The following is a 19926-nucleotide window of genomic DNA, read 5'->3' as shown; positions in this document are numbered from 1 at the left end:
GTCAAGGCAGGCTGGAGGATGGCTGTGTCAAGGAAGGCCAATGAGAGAAACTACAAAGGGAAACCGTCATTCTGCGAGGAGAAACACACGGGCATGTGGTGTTGGTGCCCATCCATCAGCCCTGAATGGGAGCCAATGACAGACCATCCAGATCATCCCGTAATGGGAGCTGTGCCGTGGGGTTTGTGGGTCACTTCTTACACGCAGCCAGCTTCTCACTGTCCCCCACTGGGGACCGGTGTGCAGCCGTGAGCATGGTTAATGGCGTGGGAACTCGGCAGAATTTCGCCTGACCCGGCAGGTGGGCTTACTGTTCCTTGTCAGCCAGTCTGCTTGCCTTGGATCCCAGCTTAAAGGAGATGGAAAGAAGGCTCCAAGTCTCAGATTTTTTGCTGGATGGGTCCCCCTCAAAAAGCATGGCCTTCGAAAGACATTGTTTTTCATGGGTAAGGGAGGGCAAGAGCTGTCACTCATGTGCCGGGCAAGTGACAGAGTCCCTCGTGTGCTGTGACATCACTGGTCACCTCCCGGTATAAGAACTTCCTCCAGCAAAGCTGATCATTTTGGGCTTTGTTCAGTCACTGACAAGCTAAGTGACTTGACAGTCTATTTGTGTCAGCCAGGATTCGAATCCCTCTCTTCCTGCTTACAAATTTTACCACCCTCCATTATCATTCCAAAGATCACTACAACAACCGATCCAGAGGGAAGTAAAGTCCTTATCCCAATTTTGCAGATGAGAAAACTGAGGTCTTTCAGACTTATCAATCTGGTCCAACCTGTCCCTTAACTAGGAAAAAACACGTGAGCTGAGCCTTGAATAGTTTCGGGGATCCCAAGTCCAGAAAGGAGGAGAGCCCGTGTTCCAGACATGGGGGAGTCAGTGCAAGAGGAGGAACGCTGTGTATGGGGAAATGGAACAGAATAGTTCGAACGGATGAGAAATAGTACGGGAAGAGTGGGGTGGACAGATGGCAAGGACTTTAAAGGTCAAACAGAGGACTCTATTTTTTCTTAGAGATGCTTCCTGAGTGACATTTCAATTTGGCAGCCGTGCAGTGGATGGATTAGAGTGGGGAGAGACCAGAGGCAGGGAGCCCAATTAGGAGGATATTACCATAGTCTAGTCAAGAGGTGATCGGGGCCTGAACTAGGGTGACGGCAATCATAATGACTCCTTGAAGGGGAAAGGAGTGTCTCTCCTCCTATGGGAATCAATGTCTCCTGTTATTGTTTCCAGAAATACGAATTTAAATACAAAGGGACCTACGGTTCCACATCAAGGTAGCTGGCTGGGGGAAAGGAGAGGAAAGGGCAAATTGCTGACCCTTTTAGGCAGTAATGGATTCACAGGGATTATAGGGATAGAAGAGAAGGTCAGAGAGAAGAAAAATTAGACTTCCATTTCCAAGGACTTTATCCTTATTTGAAAATCACAGCCAATTTGGGTGTACAAACACAGAAGCTGATACTCTGAGGCTGCTAATTCATGTGACCTTACCTTGCCTCGGGCCAGCATTCACTCCAAGGGTTTATGGGCATGAAAGGGCATTTGGAAGGAGGCTGCCAGGTCTGTGAGTGGGAGACTTCTCTAGTCTGGGTTTGTCTCTAACTTTCCAGGCAAATCCTTTTCTCCTTTCTGTGTCTGCTCGATGAGAATGCGTTGTTGGCTCAAACTGAGCTCTGATGGGGCCAGGATTGGCGCTAAGGTGCCCTCTTCTCGATATCCCAAGAAAACCTCCATGATGGTTCCAGGGTTTTCCTTAAGGGATTCACCACACAAAATGCTTCACCCTTCTGCAATCTCATACTCCCTCCAACCATTTTGCCTTTTTATATTATGCAACTCCGTCCACATCTTCCTGTGAATCCTCCATGCGGAGCGGTTGGAGGGGAGGGTCCCCCTGGGGTGCTAGTCTCGGGGTCTCAACATGACACGGGTAGTGATGGACACAGCACCCACCCACCCTCTCTTACTCTTACTCCATGACAATCCCACATTTTCTTCCTGTCAGACCTGTCTGACCACCTCCTTTATGTCGTTCCTTACATTATTTTGTGGCGGTGTGACACAGTCTGTTGGCACGTGCCCTGCATTTCTCCGCTGCCCTTCGGGTGACTTGCAATCGTGGATCTTTGGAAATGATGGCATTACAGTATGTGATCTGTAGCCACGCAGCTTTATTGGAAAAATACTGATGTTTAAAAAAATCAGATTTCTGTATGAGAGCTGTTAGAGATTGTTCAAAATAACTTCCCAAAGTCAATCTAGCCCCTCTCTGCTGTCTATTAATTTCCAGGCCATTCTGTCAACTATCTTTGTATTTGTACAAATACAAATGGATGAGTACAATAGGTTATCTATCCAATTTCATAACTATATCTAAATATATACTATTTTTTCATCCACTTGGCTGTTTACGTGTGAATAGCTTGACAAAATGCATCCAAAAAGGAAAAAAAAAACCAGAACACTAAGAATTCCTTGATGCAATTATTTAATTCTAGAAAGGCAATCTGCACATTTCAAAAAGGGAGATTTTGGCTCCTAAAGTTCTCATAAGCCAAATTGTTAGTAATTCATGACACATTTCCCTGAAAATATATTATATGATATATATATATCTATATATCTATATCTCTTATGAGAGGCCCGTTTCAGTCCTAGGTGGTTCTATGCTCAGCCTCCTCCATCTGTGCTTCCATAAGCCTGAGGGCCAGATCAGCCATATTTCACTCTCCTTACTTCATCTGCTTTTTCTCTCTACTCCCGAGCCTCCATTCTCCCCCTGGTGAATTTCTCCCATGACTTCCATTTTGAGAAAGGGTCCAGACAAGCCAGCCTTCATTCTCCGTTTCCCCACCAAGCCCCAATGGGGGCAACCTTCTCCCCACAGCGTCAGAAAGTGAGCTCTGAGAGGGTCTTTTGCCTCTCTCTGTAGCCCTAGGACTTAGCCCAGTGTTTAGCACATAGTCCTGTTCTTAATAAATGCTTGTTGACTTATTGAATTGAGAAGATTACACTGCCAGATTCCCTCTCCATCACCACAACCCTGTTCTCCATTTCTTCCATCCAAATCTCTCTTCAATCTAACCCAGCCTGGAACAGATTCTGCCTTTTCTCCCCACGTTCTTGAACTAGACACACACAGCCTTTACTTGGATTTTATGAGAGTTTTTTTAACGTGGTGAGAATGGAAACGGAGCATGGAAAGACCCCCTCCTGTCTGTCTCTCTCCTTTGCTCTCCGAGAAAGCTGCTCTTTGCTGGCTAATGGCATCTTTGGACACATGCTAACTGGACTGGCTTTGGACCAAGCTGGGTTAGAACCAGAACCCAGTGAGAAGAGGAAAAAGGGGAGAGGGGAGTTGGGGTAGACTGAGCAGAAAGGAAGAAGCATCCTTAAGAGTCCATCCAGATAAGATCAGTCCTGGAGATGAGGCAGCAAAAGTGATAGGGAGGGGAGAGAATTAGCTCACCCTAATTCCATCCTCACACAATCAGCCCTTGCCCTGAAGAACTTCCCTGGGACTAACCCTTAAAGTGAGAAGCTTAGAACAGGTAAAGGAGGAAAGGTGCCAGAAAACAATGGGTTGGAAGGAAAGGGAGCAGAAGGGGAGTTAGGTAGGGTTTATGCCAAATTGTAGCAAGAGGGAAAGAAGGAAAATTTGTAATTATCTTGGGTATCAGGGGTACCACAAATAGTGGGAGAATGGGAAAAAGCCCTGACTCTGAAGACAAAGGACCTGGGTTTAAATGCTGCCTTTGGCACTTTGTTGCTGGAGGTACCGTGTCATTACATTTTTCTGAGTCTCAGTTTCCTCATCTGTAAAAATGAGAGAGTTGGCCCCCGAGATCCCACCCAGCTTCTAAGCTATGACCACGAGCCACGCTTGGACACAAGAGACGGACGCAGGTCAGTTCCCAGCTAAGTGAGAGAGCCTGCCCCCCAGGCTGAAGACAAAGACCTATCTTTGGGCTTCTTCACGTTCTAATTATTACTCTCAGATTCTGTAGGAAAGTCAGGGGAAACCAAAGCATTGTTCTGTGGAAGGCACTCGGCAGGACGTCACTTGGAGCTCTGACAGGACACTCCTGGCTGCACTTTCTGCTCGGTTTTATCTCCATAGGTGGGAGGGACCTGTCAATACAACTCTTGCAATGGACTGGAGGAAGCAAAGCTACAGCCTGACTGGAAGCACAGTAGCCCCCCAGGCTCACCACTCAACCCCGAATATGGTCACATCCATCTCACCTCTACTGCCATTCAGACATCTGGGACCAAGACCCCTAGATGGAGAGAACCAAGCAGAAGCAGGGCCAAAGTGCTCTCAAGTAAGGGCCACTTCATGACCTGTTTCTGTCCCATGTATTCCCTCCCACCCTCTAAGAAAAATAACAACAACAACAAAAAGATCCACAAATGGCTCGAAGAACGTTTCACCTGGTAAATAATCTGATCGCTTTGAGAAATATAAAAACCATTCTTATCTTGAGGGCTGTCCGAGAGCAGGTGGCTGGCCAGATTTGGCCTGGGGACCGTAGCTTGCCAAGCCCTGTTCTAAAGCGTTCCCATCTTGGGTGGATCCTGACTCTGAAACCCAATCCACTTCTCCCAGGCTCGTGTCATCTGGAAAATCTGGCCGGCATTCCGTCTCCTGCTTTTAGATCACCGACAGAAATGTTAAATGACACAAGGGCCAAGACAGGTGTCAGGAGCTCTCGCCTAGGGACCTCCGTCCCAACTACGATGAAGCTGTTTACGACTGCTTTGGGAGCCTGAATCCCAGAATCCCAAACTGGAAGGAACCTAGGCAGCCACTGAGTTCAATTCGGATCCTAAAATCCCTCCCCACTACAGCTTGTTTGGCAAGTGGTCATCTAGCTTTCAGTTGGATGGCTCAAGGGAGAGGAATCCCCTCACCTTCTGAGATAAGTAGCAATAGCAATGGAGAAAGAAGGAAAATCTGTGATTATCTCAGGTACATGGCGGGTCAGTTGCTTCTATAAACAATGGTAGAATGGAAAAAGCCCCCTCTCTGAAGACACTCCAGTCCATTGCCCCAGGGGCACAGCTCCAAGTGTTGGGAAATGTCCAGGTTTGCCTCCTCAGGCCCTAGCCATGGTTCTGAATTCTGCCCAAAGCCACCCAACTCTTCCACCACTTAGCTCATCTCTCTCCCTGTCCCTAGGAATAGAGAAATCTTTATGGGCACAGTTATGTGCTTGGGGAGAGGCCCAGGTTGGCCAACTTTGATCCCCTGACACGTGGGCCTCTTCCCCAGGAGGACCCTCACCCTGGATAAGCTCTCTATCCTCTCACCAGTGAATTCTTTTGGTGCCTCCATTTTGGTTTCAAACTAGGATGGCTGCAATCTAGTCCCTTACAGGTCTCTCTAAAACATTAATGCAAAATGCAAGCTCTGTCCTCTTCCTGTTGTAAATAGTTTATGTTTCAGCACATGTTCTCATCGTGAAGGAGCCCCCCAGGCTGGCAACACGTCCTGTACTCTGACCTCAGGCTTGTGAGCCCACCAAGGTAATCTGATGTCTCAGAACACATGGAAGGGAAGAGTGACCCGTCAGAGACCCTTCCCTGGGAAACTCGAGGCCTCTTTCATCATGAACAGCTGAACGCTAAGCCCACATTCCCAATCCTGAAACAAGATCTCCCTCCCCATCCCTCCACCGGCCCCCACAATGGCATCTTAACTCAGAGAGCAGCGAATCCTTACTTTGAGCTGCCGCCGCACTCTGGCCAGAAAGAACTTCCAACAATTTTCTCTCGTGTCCAAGATGCCCAGGCCTCGGACCTCGTGATGAATTCCAGAAATTATCTTGTCCACGTCCTCATCGCTGAAGAGATCTGGGATTTCTCCTGCCCCCAAGAGAATGAAAAATCAGCAAAAGGCCATCCCAAGTTTAACCACAGATGAACATGAGTGGGCCAAACGGTTATGGGACTCTAAGTTAGAGAAGGAAAAGACCTCAGAGGCCTATCCAATACCCAGTTTTTAAATGTGGAAACTGAGACCCAGAAAGAGGGAAGTGATTTTCTCAAAATCATACCGGTGGCAAGAAACAGACACAGGATGTTCCAACCCCAAATATTCCCATTGCACCATGAACTCAACCTCCTGTTCCATGACCTAGATTCTCTGAGTATAGAGGTGGATGCTTGGGAACTTAAAATGCCCTTTTACTTTACAGGATGTGTAAAAACTTCAGGGGGAGATAGCCCTGCAGCTGACGTCCGACTCGCCCATCTAGAACGCTACTGACCTCACTGAGGCTCTCCCAGAGGCTCGGCATCTTTAAGCCCTTTGAAAAATCAACACACCCCAAGTTGGCTGAATCTGTAGGGTTCTCCCCAAGGACCGCCCCCGGGGAACACAGCAAAGACAAATGATCTCTCCTTAAAGTTCACAGCACCACAGATCATTTGTCATCAGGGAAGATCTTTCTGGGGACACGCTGGTTTAATCACCTGATGCCAACAAGTCATTAATCAGCACGAGGAAGCGTTCGTCCAGAACCTGGGCATCTGTCAGCAGAAACACAACGGGCATGTTCTTGGCTCCCGCCTTGATGTACAAGTTGGCCAGATCTACCTAGAAGGGAAGGGGGACATCAGTCACAGTGGTTAAAAAGTGAGGCTGCCATTGGAGATGAGGGGAGCCGGCACGGCCATGGGGATGACCCTCTGGGCAAGTCGCTAACCTCTCGGGATCCTTATCCGTAAGATACGACACATAGCAACAAAAACAGTAACACTTTCCTCACAGAGTAGTTAAGAGGATCAAATGAGAGAACATTCACAAAGCATTGTGCAAACTTTAAAGCTTCATTATTGTTTTTGTTATTTTTCTCTTTTTTCCATTTTCCCATTCATTTTTCCATTTTTCCAAATTCCATTTTTCCATTTTCCAAATTTCCATTTAATTTTCCATTAAAGAGAAAGCAGTGGTGTATGTAGTAGTGAGCATACTGAACGTGAGTTCAAATCTTGCCTCAGATACTTACTAGCTGTGACCCTGAGCATGCTACCCAACTTCTGTCTGCCTTAGTTTACCCCATGTATAAACCAGAGATAAAAACAGCACCTGCTTTGTAGGGAAGCTGGGAGAATCAAATGAGATGGTCTATGTAGAGCATTTTGACAATCTTAAAACATTATAGGAATTCTAATAATAATAATTATTATCTTGAACTACCTTTCATACACATGTTTCTCTTAAGTCAAAGCAGCATCATGTGCAGTAGCCAGGATGTTGGTCATGGAGGGAGGGACAACCTGGTTCACCTTCTAACTCTGGGCAAGTCACAAGCTCTCTGAATCTCAAGTAGAGTCACTTAGAACTTCTCTATAGCAAGTCTTGGGATGGGATGGGGAAGGGTATCAGGAGGGCTTCCTCATCTCTTAGTGAGCCAGCAGAAAGGAAGAAAATCCCCAGCTCAAAAACTTAGCTATTTATAATATAATGCAGTGATGATGGATGGGGACAGGACCTATTGGTTAATCCCTTGTGCAAGAATGGGCAGAGCCCTTGGAACAAGGAAATCCCCCGAGAGGAACGCTGTCCTTGGTGCTGATCAGGCTCAGTGCTAGGTCTTCTTCGACTTCTTGCAACATGCTCCCTCCTTTCAATGTTGAATATTAGATTAGAGTTGGGGAGTCTATGTTTGAGTCAGCCCCTAAATAGCTGTACGATCACGGTCAAACACCGTGATTTCTGAAGCTCAGTTTGTATCCCCATTCTATGTGTTTATATCCCCCCCAAAGTAATTGAAATATAGAATAATTTTTGCTTCAAAGGAAATACAAATGGAAAGTAGTGGGATTTTTAGAAAAAAAAAATTGCTTACATCAGCTCTATCTCTACTAGGTCACATTTTAAAAAATTAAAATAATAAAGGGTTTTCATGGAATCAAATACATAGAAAAAAATTCAAGTTGAACAAGTGGGGCAAAGGTTGACCTCGGTTGAAAGATAACAGAAAAAGCAGCCAAATAAAAATTGTAAGCACTTTCGTAGCCTAATATTTATGATATTAATTATAATATAACATGTAATGTATAACAATAATAATTATAGCCAATAGCCTAATGATAGTAATGATGCCGCTGACAGTGATGGGGTGATGATAGCAACCACAAGGATGACGATGACAGTAACAACAAAAATAATGACAATAATATTAATGAGAACAATGATATTGACGGGTAAGGCCTTGTGAGTACACTTGTACAGATGATTTTCAGATATGGAAATTTCCCCTGGCAATAATGAAAGTTTGCACTTTCTCTGAACCTTTCTGGTTTCAGGAAAATGTATTCTGGAATAGCTCTCTCGCCTTATATGTGAATCTTCTGAGAGAATGGGATTATGGGTTTTCTCCCATAGTGCTCTCTGGCCCAAAGAGCTTTAAGGGAGGTGTGAACTCTCTTGAAGTTAGAAAGTTTACTTTGTGAAGCTAGCATACTTGTGAACTCCAATGAGTAAAGGTGTGAACACAAGCCTTGTATTAATTAGTTCTACTTAGTACCTTGTTTCAGGTTCTGGCCAAAATCTTCTTGTAAGATTAGATCAACTCTAATTAGTTAGCAGTTAGTAAGGATTCCAACATCTCCCCCTTTCTTTTGTTTTTGGAGGAGTGTCTTAATGTCTGTTTCTTCTTTCTACTATTGCTTGACCTTGAGGATTAAAGGGTATGCCAGTAGTGTGTAAAATCTTATACTGTGCACAAAAGTGTTCAAAATGTTTGGAGGTATATGCCGGTCCATTATCTGTTTTTATTTCTTTTTTTCTCCCGAGGCAATTGGAGTTAAGTGACTTGCTCAGGGTCACACAGCTATTAGTGACAAGTGTCTAGGGCTGAATTTGAACTCAGGTCCCCTTGACTCCAGGGCCAGTGCTCTATCCACTCTGCCATAGAGTCTTAAAAGCATTTCCTAGAACACTAAGAGGTGAAGTGACTGGTCCAACATCACACAGCTAGTTCATGTCACAGATGGGAAGTGAACCCAGGTTTCCTCAACACTCTGTCCACAGATAACAGCAGCAAGGAACAATAAACAAAGCCCAAACAACAATCAACAACTGCACGGCACTTTAAGGTTATCAAAGAGCTTTCGAGCCTGGCAACTATCTGGTGAGTTTGAGACTACAAGATATTATTATCCCCATTTTAGAGATGAGAAAACCAAGGCTGAGAAGCTAAGCCGCTAGACTACGATCGCTGTTTAGGGCGGAACCTAAATCTCCCCAGCTCTGCTCTAACGCTCAGCGTGGAGAGGAGCGGGCATGACTTGGAGCTCCATCATCTTGGCTCTTGTGGCAGAGGAGGCAGAAAGCTCCGCTCTCACCTTGAGGTCCTGGAGCCCATAGTCTTTCCTCAGCGTGATCTGGAACACCTCGAAGGAGCTGATGTACGCCGCGAGCCGAGACAAGCTCTGTTTGCCGCTGCCTCCCACGCCGATCAAAAGAGAGTAGCCCTGAGACGTGTGCAAGATCCTGCTGATTCGGCACCTGGGGATGGACAGAAGGCCTCGACACTCAGAGCCAATCAAGCCAAGATATGGATTAAGTGGCCCCCTATGTGCTAATGGCTGGGGATGCTAAGAAGCCACCCAGGGAACATCCCAAGTAGGATTTAAATGGCTAAATATTTCCTTTTTGACATTTTAAATTTTGGCTTCAGAGAGATGGAATGACTTAAGTGGCTGCCATAAAAGTAAGTCGGGATTTCTGAGCTTAAATTGGACCTTAAAAGCTTATATTAGGCAGCTAGGGGCACCAGAGTACATAAATTCCTAGAGTTGGAGAGAGGAAGAGCCGAGTTCAAATCCTTTGTGACCTTGTGTACCTCTGTCTGCCTCAATTTCCTCAACTGTAAAATGGGGATCATAACATCATATTTTCAAGATTGTTGTGAAGATCAAATGGGATAACATTTATAAAGTGCTTAGAAAGCACTTAATAAATGCTTGCTCCCTTCCTCCCAACACCATGTGATCATAGACAGATCATTTAATTTTTTGTTGTTTTTTAAATTAAATTTCTTTTCTTGTAATTATCAAAAATCTGTTTTCCTTCCCAACTCAACTGATAAAAAGAAAAAAACAAACCAAATCCTTGTAGCAAATATGCAAAAATCAAGCAGAACTAATTCCTATCCAGCAACTGTCTCCCAAAAGTCCGAGTCTCAGACACCATCCGGTTCTATCCCTTTGCAGGTCACTTTCCCAACCTTCAGGCTTCCCATCTGTAGAAGGCGCACAATAAGACTTGCACTACCTGTGTCTTGTTAGGAAAACATTTAAAACCAAATATGAGAGAATATCCTCAGGAGGAGGAACTATTGCTATTACCCACATCCCCAGGGTTTAGCATCCAGCCTTAACCAAGATCTCTTGCATTGAGCTCAGATTTACCCTTGTGGGCATCTTTGTGCTCACATTCAAGTAGCCAGTTTTCCTGTCTTTTAGAATTTGGATCCTTGAAAGGACCCTATGGATCCTTTTAATATTAATAGCTGGTTCTTAGACCTTTTTTCCCCAAAGTTAACATGCTTTGTGTTCTAAGATCTCAGAGCAAAGTGACTTTGGGAGAGCCACACGATGATTTTGAATGCAATCTCATTGAGATCTTTTGGTTGTGGATGTCGAAGTCCAGGAGGCTTTTCCTTGGCCTGGCTCCAGTTCAGAAGCCCCAGCCCTTCCCTCGTCTCTGGGGTATATAGTACGCTCTGATCCAGCCTGTGCTCCCCGATCCCCAATGGGAGAGATGGCCCTTCCTCATGGGTCTTTGAGAACTCACTGTGCACCCCAGCCCTTGGTGGCCCCTATCAGTGCAGTCACAGATTATCTTTGTACCCAAGACCCAGGACATCCGGAGCAAGTCTGTTCAGGCAGGTCCGAGCCATGGAGGCCACGTGTAAAGGACAGATGAGAGTCAGGGCCAAAAGGAAACTAAAGACCATATGGTTCAATCCTCACTTTCTATAGGTAAGTACACTGAGCTCAGAGAGATCCCAACTCTGAAGGGGACCTTAGGGAAAACCCCGTCTCCCCCTTAATTCTACAGATTAAGAAACTGGGGCCCAGGGCATTGCGCGCTCTCTTTCTCTCTCTCTCTCTCTCTCTCTCTCTCTTTCTCTCTCTCTCTCTCTCTCTCTCTCTCTCTCTCTCTCTCTCTCTCTCTCACACACACACACACACACACACACACACACACACACACATATTTAGACTCTAGTGGTAGAGTCTAAATTTGAACCCAGAGTGTTATCACATATGGAACTAAAAATAAGGAAAGGAAGAGCATGATGATGGTCATAAAGACCACGGTCAACAGCTGACCCACTGCTGGCCACAGGGGCCGGATTGTGTTCGCCGAGTCTCAGAACAAACGTCAGCCTCGCAGACTAAGGGCAGAGCTTCTGCTTGACAGAACAATTAGCGCCCTGATTCCAGGAAATGCTTATCTTCTTTATTTTTAGTTTTTGTTAATTGACCATTAACGAAAGTCCATTTAATTTCTCATCATGATTTGGAGAGAAGCCCGAGTTCCCGAAGGTTATAGACGCCCCAGAGGATTCTACCCCACTGGAAGGGCCCCCTGATGGCCTTTATTGTGTGAGGACCAGCTGAGTGCAGCCTGGAGATGCTCATTATGGGGATGAACAGAGTGGGGGGAATTCTTCAGCCCCAGCAAATCTCAAAATGCAGCCAACGATTTAGCCACAGGGAAGTTTCACTTGGCGTGAGTGGGAGGAGTATCCACACAGAGATTGGGCATCCTTGAAGTAATGATTATCTCATATAGGGGCCAGGTTCAACCTGTCAACATATGACTTAGTTTCTATAGGAATCCCGGGGATGGGAACTCCCTCCACTGATACTGGCTGCAACCTGTGTACATCTCAGAGGGCTGTCTGGGCCTCAGAGAGTGAAGTGACTGGTCCATGGTCCAACGGTTTGAAAGTCTCAGAGTGGAACCAATTACAAATCCAGCTCCGTCCACTCCACCGTGTCATGGTACTCACAATGACACTACTAGCATTTACATGATGCTTTAAGGCTTACAAAGTGCTTCACATATGCTATTGTATTTGATCCTAGCGACCCAACAAAGTCGATGTTATTACTGTCCCCATTTTATAGATGAGGTTAAGACAGGTGTCGTCAATTAGTAAATACAGGAGGTAGGATTTGAACGTCGCTCCTGCTAATTCTGAAACTGTCTCCTTTGTCCACTAGCTGCCTGTAAAAGGTTCAGACAGGTCCTGGCTCATTTGCCAAGAATTCAAAGCTAAAACTTTGCTAGAAATGATGCTGATTCTGTTTAATATGATTTGTACGTGTGGAATCTATATTATACTGCTCGCTGTCTTAGGGAGGGGAGGGGAGAAGAAAACATGGAAATCAAAATCTTATAAAAGCAAATGTTGAAAATTCTCTTCACATGTAATTGGAAAAAATACCACTAAATGGAAAAATTATATTGATTCAATTAATTAATTGATTAATTGACCAAAAAATCCATTTAAAAACAAACAAAATAAATGAAGCTAATTTCTATCCCTAATTATAGGCCCCCAGCTAAGTAAGGGAATCTTGGAGATGGCTAATTAGGAAAACATTTTGTGTTTTATATCAATAGCTGCTTGAAATGTGATGGTCCAAGGGAGTTGATGGGACTAATTCTTCCCCAACTGTCATCCCTTGGAAAAATAAAGAGATTCATGGAATCAACAGGACTTCAGTGACTATCTTGGCCAATCCCATTCTTTTTTCTTTTTTTTGCTGAGGCAGTTGGGGTTAAGTGACTTGCCCAGGGTCACACGGCTGGGAAGTGCTAAATGTCTGAGATCAGATTTGAACTCAGGCCCTCCTGACCTCAGGGCTGGTGCTCGATCCACTGTACCCCCTAGCTACCCCCGGTCAGCTTGAAAAAGAATACGATCAACCACATCCCTGGCAACTGGCACTCAACCTCTGTAAGAAGAACTCTCTGATGGGATAATGAGGCAGCCCAGTTCACCTTGGGAGAGCTGCAACCCTATTGGTCAAGCAGCCCCAATTACTAGGGAATTTTTCCTGATGTCACGTAGACATTTGTCCCTTCAGGTCATCCATTGCTCCTGATTTTCCCCTTTATATTTAAACAGAATAAGATCTCCACCCTCTTCAAATCCTCTAAGAGAGCTGAGGCATTCCCTGTGCTTCCTCTGCTGGGGGCCAAACACCCCTGGAACTGTTCCAGTCGTGCCCCACGACACGGGCCATTCTGCCTTAAGTCCTTCCCATTGCAACAGAAGGTACCACTTGCATCCATCCACTTACACGTGCTGCATGGCGTCTTCAAAAAAGACCAAGGGCATGGCAGCATTCAGCTCATTGTAGGTGTCCAGGGTCTCGGTCAGCACGGCCTTCAGCGACTCCCAGTCCTTCACCGGCCGGTAACGGGGCTCGCCCACGCCGTTGGCGAAGTGGCAGTAGATGAGGGGTTGGTGGAGCAAAATGGACTCTTCCGTGCTCTGCTGGAGAGGGGAGAGCAGCCATCGCACCAGATATGGGGGACAATCAGAGCAAGGCGCTGCAGACCCCTGCCAAGCCAGCCTCGGAGGGACAGCTCCCTGCCAGCTCTGCCGGGGAGGGGAACGAGCGGTACGGTTACCTCAAAATGGCGGCGAGCAGTCTCCAGCAGTTTCTTCTGAAACAAGTCACAGTCTTTTTTGTCTGTTAGCTTATCTCCGTAAACTCGGGATGATTCATGAAGCCAAAGGCGTATGAGATCCAGGGGCCCCGTTAAGCACTCCAGAGTGGCAAACAATATTCCCTACAAGAATAAGAGAGGTGAAACAACAAGGCCATTAGTATTTTATTTTGTTTGGAAAGTTTAAAGGAAAATTAAATGGAAAGAAATTAAATATATTGAATTTTATATACTTTAAAGATCCATTCGTATATAATATCTACATGTACACATACATACTCATTAAACATTTCTCAATTACATGTAAATTTTTTCAACACATAGAAAGATTAGTTCCCAATTTTCTCTCTACTCCTTGGCTCCTTCCATACTTCTTGGGAAGGCAAGAAATAGGACATTAATTATACATGTGAAGTCATACCTATTTAGCCATGTTGCAAAAGAAAACACACACACAAACAAAAAAAATAAAGTTTAAAAAGTATTTTAATCTGCGTTCAGAATTCATTAGTTCTCTCTTTGGAAGCAGAGAACATTTTGCATCATGGGTCCTTTGGAATAGTCTTGAATCACTGTCTGGATCTGATCGACTAAATCTCTCATGGTTATTCATCATTACAATATTGCTGTTACTGTGCACAACATCCCTCTGCTTCTGCTCACTCCACTTTGCTTCAGTTCATAAAAGACTTCACACGTCCTTCTGAAATCAGCCTGCTCATCATTTCTCACGGTACAATAGTATTTTGTCACAATCACGTACCACAATTTGTTTAGTCATTCCCCAACTGATGATGAGCATCTCCTTAAAGTCCAATTCTTTGCCACCGTGAAAAGAGCTTCTAAAATATTTTTGTAACAGTTTCTTTGTCCTTTTCTTTGATCTCTTTGGGATAGAGACCTAGGAGTGGTAATTGAGTCAAAAACTATGCACAGTTTTGTAACCTTTTGGGCACAGTTTCAAAATCCCCTCCCCCTCCTTCCCAGAATGGTTGGATTAGTTCATAACTCTACCAACAGTGCACTTTTACTTTCTTAATTTTTCCACATCCTCACCAGCATTTGTAACTTTTCTTTTCTGTCTTGTTGATCAATCTGATAGGTGTAAAATGGCATCTCATGATTGCTCTAATATGCATTTTTTTCTGATCAGTAGTGATTTAGAGCATTTTTATGTGAGTGTCGATATCTTTGATTTCTTATGGAAACTGTCTTTTATATCCTTTGACCACTTATTTATCAAGGAATTTTTATATTTTTGCCTTTTGTATTATTTTTTATTTTTGTAAATTTGGCTCATTTTCCTATATAATTGAGAAATGAGACCTTTCTCAGAGAAACTTGTAATCGCTCTCCCCTCTCCCCAAACCATTTCATTTTCCTTCTAATTTTAGTTATAATAGTTTTATTTGTGCAAAAGATTTTAAATTTATGTAACCAAAATTATCAATTTCATCTCCTGTAATTCTATGTTTTGTTTGTTCATAAATTCTTCCCTTAGCCATAGATCTGAAAGGTAGACTATTCTGCACTCCTTATTCCCTTTTAAAAAGATATCATTCTTTATGTTTAAGTCATTTATCTATTTTGACCTTATCTTGGTATCTAGTATAAGATGTTGGTCTATGTCTAGTTCTGTCAAATTGCCTGGTCAGTTTTCTAGCACTTTTGGTCATATAGTGAGTTTGGATCTCTGAGTTTATCAAACACTATGTTACTATGGTCATTTACAACCATATATTGTGTATCTAATCTGATTCCACTGATCCACCACTCTACTTCTTCCTCTTCAGTACCAGTTTGGTTTGATGACTACTACTTTGTAATGAATTTAAGATCTGGTACTACGAACTTACCTTTCTTTTTATTGTTGTTTCCCTTGATATTTTTGGCCTTTTGCTTTTCCTGATGGTTTTTTTTAAATAAAATATTCTTTGGCATTAATTAGTATGTAAGTAGATAAGTAAATTAATTTATCATTTTTATTATATTGTCTCAGCCTATCCATGAACAATAATTTTTTATGGAAACTTTTTTTCAAAACACAAACATGGATAATACTTCAACATTAATTCTTGCAAAACCTTATGTTCCAATTCCCCCTCCCCCGATGGCAAGTAGTCCAATATATGTTAAACGTGGTACCCAAGAACAGTTAACATTTCTCCAATTGTTTAGATTTGTTTTTGTGTCAAAACTATTTTGTAATTGCATTCATTTAATTTGGATTTCTTTTGGCAGGTAGTCCTAAGTATTTTATATCATCTGCAGTTATTTTTAGTAGAATTTCTCTCTATCTCTTGCTGCCGGGTTTTGTTGATAGTATATAGAAATGCTGATGATTTATATGGGTATATTTTATAGCCTGCAATTTTGCTAAAGTTGTTCATTGATTCAACTAGTTTTTAGTTGACTCCTTAGGGTTCTCTAAGTATACTATCGTATCATCTGCAAAGAATGATTACTTTGTTTCCTTATTGCTATTTTTATTCCTTCAGTTTAATCTGGTTGGACCATATTTGGGAGCCTGGCTGGGAGTTAAGCAGCAAGACAACCTTGGTTTTGACATTTCTGTTCTAATCAATTCCTTTTAGTAGCCAAAATCCACAAACCCTTCTGCCAGGATTCACTCTGGATCTTCCCACTTTCTAACCCACAGGATGATGAATTTGCAGCCAGATAATCTCCTGAGTAGCCTCTATATGAAATCTTTTCCCCTGACCCATCCAAAGTTTAGTACCCTCCTTTTTTTCCTCAACTGTTTTGTATTTATTCCCTATATATTCATTCATTATGTATTTATGCTTCTACTCGTGTTTCTCTTGTTAAGATATTAGGTTCCAGTTCTGTGATTCTGTAATTTTCTCTTTTTGACATCTCCTTATTAAAATCTCGACATGGTAAGTATCTTTCAGCTACGTAAGAACAAAAGATGCCATCAAACCAAACTGTAGAGGGCCGGAACTCTGGAGAAGTCTACTTGAAACAAGGATACTCACAACTCGGAGTGATTGAGGAGGTGATGGTTCTCTAGTTCCCATATACACTTAGTGCTTAGCATAGTGATGTCATGGTATACATATATCTAGTCTGATATAATGATATAATTACTCTGGTTGGCGCAAACAGTATGCTGTAATGATGTAATTGTAATAGGGTATTTCAGGGCTGAGAGCACTAGGGACACAGTCAGTCAGTCTGTGAAGGAGACAATAATGACTCTTGACTGTGCTGGTGGTGACCATCCTGCTGAGACCAAGGCCCGTCCGGAGGACCTCCAGAGAGCCGACCTGGACGTTACACAAAATACTGGAGTAAAAATTCTTTTTTGAATTAGTTATACAGTAGGCACTTAATACATCCTTCTTGACTTCACTTCTATAATGATAGGTGCTTATTTAATCCCTGAAAGTCGGAAGGTCCTGGTTCTCCCACTACCTCTGCTGGGTGACCTTAAGGAAGTCACTCAGTACATGCAGCCTCAGTTTCCTGTCTATAAAACCAGAATAAGAAGATTTTTCTGGATGGGTCAGGCTGCAATGGTAATTCAAGGGGCTTCATGCATGAGGGTTCTCTCTGCTGTCTGCAAGGCAAACTCTGACCGGTAATTTGCATATTCCTGGAGAGAAGAGCCTTCGAGATTTTGCTGCAGCAACAACAACTGGCAGTCACATGGCATTATAAAGCTGGCAAGATGAGGTGCCTGTGACCCCGTTTTATGCTTATAATGAGCCTCTGTTAGGCACTACAGGTAGAGCCCTGGAGCAGGGCCAGGAAGACCTTAATTCACAGCCTTCCTGAACAGCTTCCAACTTCAGTTTCCTCACTTGTAAAATAAGGATAACAGCAGCATTTGGCTCCCAAAGTTGTTGGAAAGATCAGACAAAATCCTATTTGTAACCACTTTTCCAATCTTATAGTGGGATATGACTGCTGGTTCTTACTAGTATCACCATTTTACAAGTAGAGAAACTGAGGCTGGGAAGTTCAGTGATTTGTCCTTGGTCATGAAGCTAATAAAGTGTCTGAGGAGGGATTCGAATCCAGGTCTTGTTAAGTCCCATGCTCTGTCCATCCTCAGTGACCAGCCCTTAATATTGCTCATAGAATTGAATACAGATGGCTACTTCTCTGCAACCCAAGTACCCAGGGGAGGCAGATTCAGTCTTGGACGCCGAGTAGTTTGGGTTAGTCTGCCTCCATTTCCTCCTCTGTGAAATGGGGATAAAAATAGCACCTCCTTCTCAGGAGATAATTGTAAGCACTCAGCAGAGTCTGGCACATAGTAAGAGCTTTATAAAAGTTGTTTTTGTTGCTGCTGAGAAAAACAAGAAGATGACCTTCGCACCGTGGGGCCAAAGTGAAAGAGGCCCTGGGGACTTGCCTCCCGTATCCCCCCATGCTCTGCTGTCGCTGCCTTTGAGAGCCCAGCTGGGAGCCCTTGAGAACTTTGAGAATCTCAGCCCAAGGAACAGCGGAAGATTATCGGAAAAGAAAATGAAAGGTAAGGACTGAAAAAAAGCTGCTAAACTGTCCCAGCGCCACATGCTCGCGGCCCCCCTTCACTTCCTGGTACCTGGAAGACGTTGGAGAGGTCTCTCAGATTGAAGGTGTAGTGGAATTTCACGGCGGTCGGGAGGAAGCTAAGAGTCATCACGTGATGGAGCCCAATGGCCGCCTGGACCAACGCTGGGCCGCCGCGGAGGAGGAAGGGGGCGCCGAGGGCGTGATGCTGGAAGTGCAGGCTGAGCATCTGGCCGTAGATGGTGGCCAGCGAGTCCAGAGACGGGAAGTGGTAAGCAAACACGGAGAAGTGCCTCTGCAAAGGGGAAGAGGGAACGTGGAAGTGCGAATCTCGTTTTACGGGAAAGTAAACTAAGGCAGCAGCTGCTTCCCAGGTTTTCATGATAATTCAGTGGCCAACATAGAAACTAGCCATGACCTCTAACCTCCAATATTTGGAGGTCACCGGTACCTGCCCCCAGACAAACAGGGCAGGGGGAGGCTGGGGCCCCCCCTAAAGTGAGGCTGCCTGGGCTCCGCAACCATCACACCTACAATCGGCGATGACGACGGTGGAGAAGAAGAAGTGTTTTGGAGCAGACTTGTCACACTGGAGAGACCCGAGTTCAAGTCTCGCCTACTTGACACACTGGCCATGTGGCCTCGAGGACTCACTATGTCTTAATCAGTTCCCCTGGGTAAATGTTGCCTTGGATTGTGGAAATCTGCACTGGTGAAGGAAGATCCCTCACTTGGGAGGTCTTTGTATATATATGTATGTGTGTGTGTGTGTGTGTGTGTGTGTGTGTGTGTGTGTGTGTGTGTGTGTGTATGTATGTATATATATAAAGAAAAAGGGAGAGACAGAGACAGAGATTGATTGATTGATTATACCCATTTTACAAAGGAGAAAACTGACACTTGGAGAGGCTAAGAGACTTCCTTGAGGCACGATTGAGAGGATCTGAGGCTTTCAGAGCATCTGTCACTGGCAAAAAGGTAACAAGTCACCCCCAAAGCCTGGAAGGCCAGAAGCAAATTGATTCTGAGATACCGGAAGCCATCAGCCCTCAGATGCCCAGGAGGGAAAAGCCTCCCGCTGGAATATCTTATTTCCGAGAAGAGGGACAGGAGTCTCCGGCCATACCTGGAGCCGAGAATTGATGGTGAAGCTTCCGACCAGGGGGTTCATGCAGGCCACGTACTGGCAGTTGTGAATGTCTTTAATTGCCAACTTCTGCCTGTCGTACCTGTGGGCAGGAAGAGAACCTCGCGTCCGACGGGTGGGAAGGCCGAGCTCACGGGCTGTGGCCCCACAGGCCGGGCCCGGCGTTCTGGGATGGCCCTTTCTCCACTCCACACCCCCTGCCCAGGGCCCCCATAGAGCCGGCTCAAGTTGGCCGGCTAAGGATGGCGACAGTGAGCCCTCCGCCCTGCAACGTCTCAGCATCTGCTGAGGGGGAGGGGGACTTGGAAGGCTGGCTCCCCCAACCCCGAGCTCTAGGGGATGGTGATAGACATGGCAGCGTCCCTCCCAGAGCATCATCTCGGTGCTGTCCTATTGTACCCAGCAGGGGCAGACGCTTACAGCCCCCGAGGGGAGCCAATATCTTTTTTTAAAAAAGGCTTAGTAGGATTTCAGCTTAAAGCCGCCGGGAAGCAGGGGCTCACTGCTGAGTTCTCTTCTGGCTTGTGGGTTTAT

General features: G+C 44.7%; 1 protein-coding gene across 1 annotated transcript in view; it reads right to left on the bottom strand.

The window, feature by feature from the left end:
• The window catches only part of DNAH11 (dynein axonemal heavy chain 11), a 277853-nt gene that overhangs the window by 99999 nt on the left and 157928 nt on the right, over positions 1–19926 (bottom strand). The window contains exons 48-54 of the mRNA XM_052001418.1: positions 19372–19474; positions 18298–18540; positions 13683–13844; positions 13349–13542; positions 9368–9530; positions 6488–6611; positions 5736–5878 (exon numbers count right to left, since the gene is read on the bottom strand). Coding sequence (XP_051857378.1) covers positions 5736–5878; positions 6488–6611; positions 9368–9530; positions 13349–13542; positions 13683–13844; positions 18298–18540; positions 19372–19474 — 1132 coding nt within the window. The remainder of the gene's footprint in view (positions 1–5735; positions 5879–6487; positions 6612–9367; positions 9531–13348; positions 13543–13682; positions 13845–18297; positions 18541–19371; positions 19475–19926) is intronic.

Source organism: Antechinus flavipes, chromosome 5, assembly GCF_016432865.1.
Source record: "Antechinus flavipes isolate AdamAnt ecotype Samford, QLD, Australia chromosome 5, AdamAnt_v2, whole genome shotgun sequence".
Lineage (NCBI taxonomy): Eukaryota > Metazoa > Chordata > Mammalia > Dasyuromorphia > Dasyuridae > Antechinus > Antechinus flavipes.
This window is presented reverse-complemented; position numbering and strand designations above follow the sequence as displayed.